The sequence below is a fragment of the Punica granatum genome, chromosome 5, assembly GCF_007655135.1.
Source record: "Punica granatum isolate Tunisia-2019 chromosome 5, ASM765513v2, whole genome shotgun sequence".
In the NCBI taxonomy this organism is placed as follows: domain Eukaryota; kingdom Viridiplantae; phylum Streptophyta; class Magnoliopsida; order Myrtales; family Lythraceae; genus Punica; species Punica granatum.
Window position 1 is genome coordinate 11,365,770 of NC_045131.1, and position 8,162 is coordinate 11,373,931.

At 40.1% G+C, this 8,162-nt stretch overlaps 1 protein-coding gene across 1 annotated transcript; it reads left to right on the plus strand.

The window, feature by feature from the left end:
• The first annotated feature begins 1,420 nt into the window (after positions 1 to 1,420).
• On the plus strand, positions 1,421 to 2,745 carry LOC116207005. Its single transcript, XM_031539853.1, has 2 exons — positions 1,421 to 1,724; positions 1,854 to 2,745. The coding sequence occupies exons 1-2, from the start codon at positions 1,638 to 1,640 to the stop codon at positions 2,319 to 2,321; spliced, it is 555 nt and encodes a 184-aa protein (XP_031395713.1). The 5' UTR covers positions 1,421 to 1,637; the 3' UTR covers positions 2,322 to 2,745.
• Positions 2,746 to 8,162: the final 5,417 nt, after the last annotated feature.

Sequence of the window (8,162 nt, forward strand, 5' to 3'; positions counted from 1 at the left end):
CCAATGGGTTGCTAGACCATTATCTCTTATAAACCTATGGATTTCCTCTCAATTTTTCCATGTGGGATTACTTCCATCACCCGCCCTCATCATTCTCCATATAGGAGAGAAACCGGCCCAACAGTTTTGTGGGTGAAAAAAAAAAAACAATGCTGGATTCCACATTGACTAATGACCAGGATTTACTCCACGGTAAGATCATTTTAGTGAGAAGAAACGTATAGTGTAGTAGTACACGATCATGTATGACAATCAAGCAATTCCAAAATCGATTCTTATTGTGGGACTATTAATATCTCTATATTAGTTTTTTTTTCTTGTATTAGACCCATCGACTTGTCTTGTAACAGGGAAAAAAAAATATGATAAGCCTAGCCGTCTCAAATTGCTCATATATAATTGTACATAAATGACTAATACGAGTTGGTTCAAGTGGTTTAGAGGTTGTTTCTCAGAGCTCATTAGTAAATGGAAGAAATTTATGCTATGAGAGCTTTACTTTATAGTGGGCTGATCCAATCATCCAATCGAACTAAAATCATCCAATCCAATTAAATTAGTCTAGTTTTCCAAATATAGAGATTACACTGAAAAAATGTACCCCTGACTGATTTCACGTGCTCTTTTTCTTTTCTTTTTTTTTTTCCTTTTGCAAGATGAAAGGTTCGATATCATATGGTTATCATAGTATCACTTAAGTTTTTCCCGGTGTGCATCGTCTGATATCCAAAAACTCAATGAGTCTCAATAATTCAAGTTCAAGTCGAGACGGTCTATTAAGAGGTGAAACTCTTATTACCAAGTATTTTATATGTTTACTAAACTCAATCTCAATACATTATTTAAGGAGAACAATTGTTTAAACTGAACTATCCAAACGATCCCATATTTATACGGCTATCGCATTATTGTATAGTCTTTTCTTTTCTCAATATGCACCATAGTATCCGAGAAGCCAATGACCCCCGACCAATCTAACTGGTAAAATTATCTCGATATAAATTTTTTTCATTCACAAGATTCGAAACTGAGATCTTACTCAGGGGAGCAACGTCGAACCGCTTGTACTAACGTTGATTGTCATATAGTCTTTGATATGAGGAAGAAGGTTAATGACACAAAACAATTTTCCAAGACCGAATATTAATTGAGATTAACACATATGTCTCTCCATTCAATGTCTAACACATTATTCTGTGGAGTTAACAACACTCGTTTCGTTTTTTCTTTTTCTTTTTTTGACTTTTGATTGCAATTAGTGCATATCACCCGCGTGTGTTACTATCACCTGATATTTTCTCGACCGAATATGGCGGTATCTACGGGAAAGGGGGAGAAAGACCCTACTCGTTAATTTTCAAAACTTTTATAGGTAGTAGGACAGCACGTGCGTGACCCTAACTTGGGGGAGGTTGAATGAATAAATTAGTCCATGTCCATGGGAATGGAAGTAGTAGTGTGCCTGGGGAAGAGCATTTGCATAGCATTTACTAAGGCTTCTCGGCAGCAACGGCCATTCCCACCTTGAGCCCCCCACCTCCCAAAGAAACATCCCTTTCTCCCTCTCCTCTCCCTCACACTTTCCCTTCCAGAGGCATAGAGACCAAGCAGAGGCAGCAGGAGAAACAAGAAGAAGAATGTCCACCAAATCCCCAATATTCCCAATGCTTGAGCCCCAACACTTCAGCGACTACGGCTTCGACCCACAGATCGATTTCTTCCAGGTCCGTGAGATTACAGTATCCTCAATACTAATTCAGCAGCTCAGACATCAGTTGACTCGGTCCATTTGATCCCTTTCCTCATTTTGGCATTTCTTGTGATTTGTTGTAAATTTTGTTGGGAACTGGCAGGTGCTAGGAGAGGCGAGGAGGCACAAGAGGGAGGCGTCGAGGTCGATAGACTCCATCCACTTCAAGCTCCAGAAGCCCATCTCCAAGGACGACCACCACCACCACCACCACCACTCCCGTCGCCCGCCCCTCAAGAAGCGCAAGTGGTGGCGCAACGCCCTCCTCTTCTTCCGCGTTCGCTGGGCATCCCGCAGCCGCCGCACCACCTCCGCCGGCCAACAAGAGCCCCTTGACATCAGCGGGGCCTGCCGGGCGTCGATCTCCGGCCCCGTGTACCTATCCGAGAGCAGGAGCGAGGGCACCCCGTACCGGACAGCGAGCAGGCCGTCGTCGGGGACGCTGACCCCGTCGAGGAAGGGCGACGCGGAGATACCGTACCTGAGCCTGAGGGAGCTCAACATGGAGGAGCAGCACCTCAACCACAGGGTGTCCACCTCTGCCGCCGTGCCCATTTACTTGGTGACCTGAACCCGACCGACCAACCCACCCTTTGACCATCCTCGGATCAAACAAATCCTCTGCTAATCAACGGGGTTATGTCATGTCATGAAGCATTGCTTAACTATCTATCTTCTTTTTTTCTTTTTCTTTTTTATTGGTGTTTTTCATGGAAATATTTGTGGGGGGCGCTTTTAGTATCAGCCCCCAGTCCAGTTGTAGTCTCTGTCCATGACTCCATGGAGGGAGAGGAAGAGAAGCTCAAATGGGTCTTTTCCCTCCATACTATCATCCACCAATGGATATTTTGCAGCTTTTGCTTGCTAACTTTGTTGGAGATGTGAGTGAGTAGTAGTGGGGATGGGGATGGACTTTGCTTTGCAGCTCGTGGAACGATAGTTTGACCGAAGTCAAAAGTTGCTTTTCTTTCAGTCAAGAGCTCCACTTAGCTTTCTTTCTCTCTGTTCTGAAGGGCACTAATCTGTTCACAAAACCATAAGAGCTGAGGATTAATTGAATATAATATTGAATTGAATGATTAGATAATCTAACGTTGTTAGTGCAGTGTAATGAATGCGGCAGTGACCCGTTGGGGGGCCTTTTTTTTTTTAAATGGTCATTAACTGAGATCTGATGATTATATAGTTGCTGCAACCTTTCTCCACAGTGTCAAAATAAAACCGACTAAAAGTAAGACAAAATGATGTCGGTGATTAATGCCTCTTTTTTTTAGGTAAGATCTTAAATTCAAATATTATGAACGAAAAAAATTTTACAATTAGAAGAACTTTGTCTCCTAATGGACCGGTTGGCTCGAACTTGAATTAAGCCCTCCCCTCGTCCGAAGAGGCTCAACGAGCCTCTCAACCAAGGCAGAGGCTTGACGAGGAGCCTCTTCCCCAAGGGAGAGGGGCAAGCCTCTCCTACATCAAGGGGCTATGCATGTGGGGAGGCTCGATGAGCCCTCCCATTCATGAAGGGGGCTCGGCGAACCTCCCCCTCATGGAGAAGGCTCAGTAAGCCTCTCTCACAAATTAGGAGGCTCACATGGGGGAAGGCCCGACGAGTCCTAGTTAGTCTAATAAGTTCTTTACCCAATTCACTAGCATGGGTTCGATTTGGCTTCAGGCATCTCAGGCCTACATAATAATTTGACGGTGGAGTTATTATTAGATATATTCCTTTGGATTCTCCTATAAATGTGGATCTCTTACGTAGATCTGGTAAGTTTAATGTTTCATTCTTCGAAATTTGGTTCTCTTTCCCTAAAAAGATATTGATTTGAGAGTGGTTCCTCAAAAACAATTCCCGAGTCCTGTGGTTCAGGGTCACTACTAGAGTGACATGAAACGCAAAACTCTAGTGGGGAAATCAGTGAGAGAGGCCTCGAGATGGAGGAGGACGTGAAGACCAGCTGATTCATTATGTAGAGGGAAAATTCATCTCAAATTATTTTTCCACATCATAAGCACTAGGATCGATGCGGGAAAACACGGGGCTCGAGTCGAGAAATTCTTATGCGTGAACGATACATACGACTTATTGCTTTCACGAAGTTTTGCGACACTTATGGTGGCAAAGTTACGAGACTTCCCGGTTGGATGGGATCAGAAGCTATTAATTCGATTAAATCTTAACCGGAGTATTAATGGGGACAAGGGGCGAAGCCATATGGATGAAAATTCCCAAACATAAAACGTCAAAAAGAATGGCACAAAGCGACAAACCGAAAGTCGTCATATATATGTTTTTGCGCTCCTCCTCTGTCTCTTTCTGATGATCTCTCTCCCACCCAATCCTCAATCCGTCAGCCCAGTCAGGATTTTAGGGCTCACGACGTTGACGTCCGTCCTCGTCCTTCGTCGGTTGTCCGCTGTCTCGGCTGCAAGCAATTTAACGTTGCATGTGGGGTGTGGCCGTGGCTTCCCATGTCTCTCTCTCTCTCTCCCCCTCGTCTCGTCCTTGTCATGTCGTGTACTAATTTTTAGGCATGGAATACGGGACCTGCACTCTCCCCTCGTCTCCTTTATAACGCATTAGAAGATACGCTTCCATCTGCCTTGTACAGCTTTATGTCCAACCTCACACTGTCACTAACGCCCTGAAAGTTAAAAAGAATACCATCTCTATTAATGAATCCCTTGTATTGACTCGATTCGATACGATATTTACAGTGTCCCACAAGTTTGTTAGTTCACCTTGGCATGTTGCACCTACCTACCGGTACTTACAATGTTGCCGGTAAATTCTTCATCGTTCAGTCCTTGTTGGAATTATATAGTTCCTGGATACATCATTTGTCTTCGAGTAGATTATTACTGTATTAATTCCAGAGCGATCTTGGGTGGAAACTTACGGCCAAACTCTTTTGATTTGTAGAGCGAGGCGGAAGTATTAACTCAAGTTTGTCACATAAGTAATTTCATGATGGCTTATGCCCCGATTCTATGGAATGCGCCAGCCAGCCCGTGCCGGTGTAGTAAGGCCCTTTATTGTCTCGAGTGATGTATAAGTAACTCACCTTCAAGATCTTATGTAACATGTGCAGTGCCATCTGTGGAGACGGGACTGACTCAATATGAAAGGGTCTATACACATCATATTCAGCCCCACCTACCCAGCGACCCGATTCGGCCTCCATGGCGAAATGGGCCGGGCTAAATAATTATGGGCCCGTTCACAAGCTCTGACCATGTCTCAACAGCTCATGATCCAAGCCCAACCTAGTGCACGCCGTTAATGCAATTTCGTATTCTTGGTCGTTTTTCACATTGGTCTTTATCAAAGAAGAGGGCAAGAGCCGGACAAAAGTCTAGGCAAAAAGCACGGCCTGTGCCGAGGTTCGATGGGGCCTTCAAGAAAACTAAATTTTACATATATCTTATATTATCTTTTATTTTTATATATCCAAACATATGATATCATGAAAACTAAGCTCATTTAATTAAATTTATTCCTTTATATTCTCTAGTTCATTCTAAAAATTACTATTTTTCTCGAAATATATTATTCACTATATAAAAATTTATTCCTTTCATTTCGGTTCCATTTCGGCTTATCAAACGGGGATAACTTTTACGGTCACAAACAAATGAATAAACCTATTCATGGGAGAACAAAAAAAGAATGCGATCGATGTAACCGGAAATGGAATAAGCCCAGTCCATGATATTTAGTTGGACTTGTCGGTCACGGAAGATGCTCTTGGACATTGACAAATTCTATGAAGGGAGGAAGAAGAAATTAATATACGTGGTGGTCTGAAAGCTTAACTCACGCGAGTAAAAGAAATTCTACATGTATATTTAACGAGTTAAGATATTATAAATCACAGACTGACCTATTTATAAACTAGGTAGCGATAGAAATGAGGAAAATATAAAATCGAAAGATGCACGTCTCAATCTCACTCTTAGAATGTGAACTCACATATTTTATTTGATATCTAACCGTTTATATTATTTAAACAAAAATAAAATAAAATACCTAATAAACATCGTCAGATTCAAGAAGTTTGTTCATTTTGGATAGAAAGTCGTCGGAGTATAAGCCTATTATTAGGTCATAATGGGATACTCTTTTATAGAATTTCATGATATAAAAATAGGTCAAAGACACGTCTAATTAATCCCCATGACAACCACCTTAAGCGAGATCGTCAATGACATCAAGGGTTGCTAGGGACCTCGCTTGGGTGATGGTGGCGAAAGAGTGATGAACCACTGTTACTTGAGTTGCCCCCTGGAATTGGGGCCTTATTTAAACCTTGTCTCATAAATTGCACTTTTTAAAAATTTTACCCCCATAAATTGGAACTTTTTAAGGTTTTTCCCAGCTAAAAAAGCATATATGCAATGATATGTATTTTGCTCCCGTGAGAAAAGATCTCGGCTCCGTCCTGTGGCCGAGATTAGAGCACCACAGCCGTGAATCATCCCCCAATCTCTTTGAAAATCAAACACAGAGAGGGATGCAATTCGAGCCATGGGGTCTCGATGACCTCCTCTATGTCGGTAAGAGCCAAAGACGAAGCTCTCACTGCTCCGATTTTATCACTCTATCTCTTAGATTTCCGAATAGAGAAAGGGACGATTCACGGCAATGGTGACCCCGATCCCAACAACAATCAACTAGGCAAAGTTGCTAGCGCTCTCGATTAGGGCGGTATCGACTGGGATAGGGGCCAACTCTCCCCTCAGTCACCTTAGCCCCTCTCTCTCTATCCTCTTCTACCTCTAGTTTGAAATGGACTGATTTGAAAAATCATAAAAGTTTAGGGGCACTGCTATAATAAATGAAGAAAGGCTCTGCTGCCGGGCAAATTGGAGGGGGAAAAAAGACTAAATGACTAATCACTAAACTCTCCTTTGACTTAAATTTATTAAGTTATTTCATTTAGTATTTATCAAGCACGCTAAATGCAATTAAGTGTTGAAATTAAATTTTCAACACTTAATTTGCGTTACCAAATACACGTTAAGATTGATGTACTAAACCATGAACTTCTCTTATAATCGGAAAAAAAAAACACGTGCTAGGGGGAGGATTTTGTGCGCCCACAAAGATGTCAATGAAGACCATATTGGTTGATTTCCAAGGGCTAATTATTTTGGAGCACCATTGGCAAGCAATCCGCACTCACAAACTTTGTCTTATCCTTTGACAGAAGAAATCGGAAACGCAAGATGCTGAATCTGACACCCCATGCTTTGCTTCTTGAAAGATATCTTCCACTAATTTCAAAAGGCAAAAAAATGATAACATTTCACGTTTGTCGTCAGAAAGCAGTCATTACTCAGAGCCAGAGGAAAGGCAAACTTTAGGAAGAGAATATTAGACACCCTGGATTTCCATTAAATATGCAAATGAAAAAAGCTTAATGGTTAAAATTTATAAAGTATTGCCTAAATAACAATGTGCATTTGTATTATATTATATGCAGATAAAGATCAAGAGAGCTATAGCGTGACTAAACTCAGCTATTTGTAATCCAATTTAATTGTTTCACATGTTCCTTTCCACGCAAGGAATTGGATATACTCTCTTTTAATATGTGCATCGAGATCTATGCACGTAATTAATTACTAGACGTATGATTTTTATTACTACCTGTGAAATTATGTAACAGATAATATGTTTATTAATTTATATGATTTAATACATGAACTCTATAAATTTAACTGAAAATTAAATTGTCATTGATAAAAAAAAGCATATATACAATCCCTCTGATAAATGAAATTTTTTATCATAATATCAAAAAATATAGTCGAAACAAAAGAATAATAAAATAATAAAAATAACTAATTGAACAAAAAAGTTGGAAATAAGGGGACGTTATTTCTTATTAAAAAAGCTAGGCTTCGACTATAAAAGCAAAGAGAACATCGTTGTAGAAAAATTAGTGTTGGTTTCGAATAAGTTAAGTGTTTTGGGATGCAAAAATTTAAAGCTGTTAAAATTAATAAAATAAAGAATAAATATAAGTAATTTTTATAAACATATATTAACCTATCGAAAAAATCACATTTTTAATCGTAAAAATTGATAAAATTATAGTTTTAAAAGATACATCAAATACTACATTGATTAAAAACTAATAAGAAAAGTACTCATCTGACATCTACAATACTCCCAAATTAAATAAAGGATATGAAATGCGTGAAAAGAGTTGATATTTTACTCGTGGTAAAAGTTATATCGAGAAGGAAAAGTTAGACAAATAACTTTTTTTCCCCTCTCACAGATTGAAGTATATGATTCACATTGCATATCGATAGGAGCAAAAAAAATGCATGTAAAAAGTGATGCGCGTTTAGCAGACGAATTGTAATGTTAGTAACTCGAGACTTATCATATCTAACGATTCAA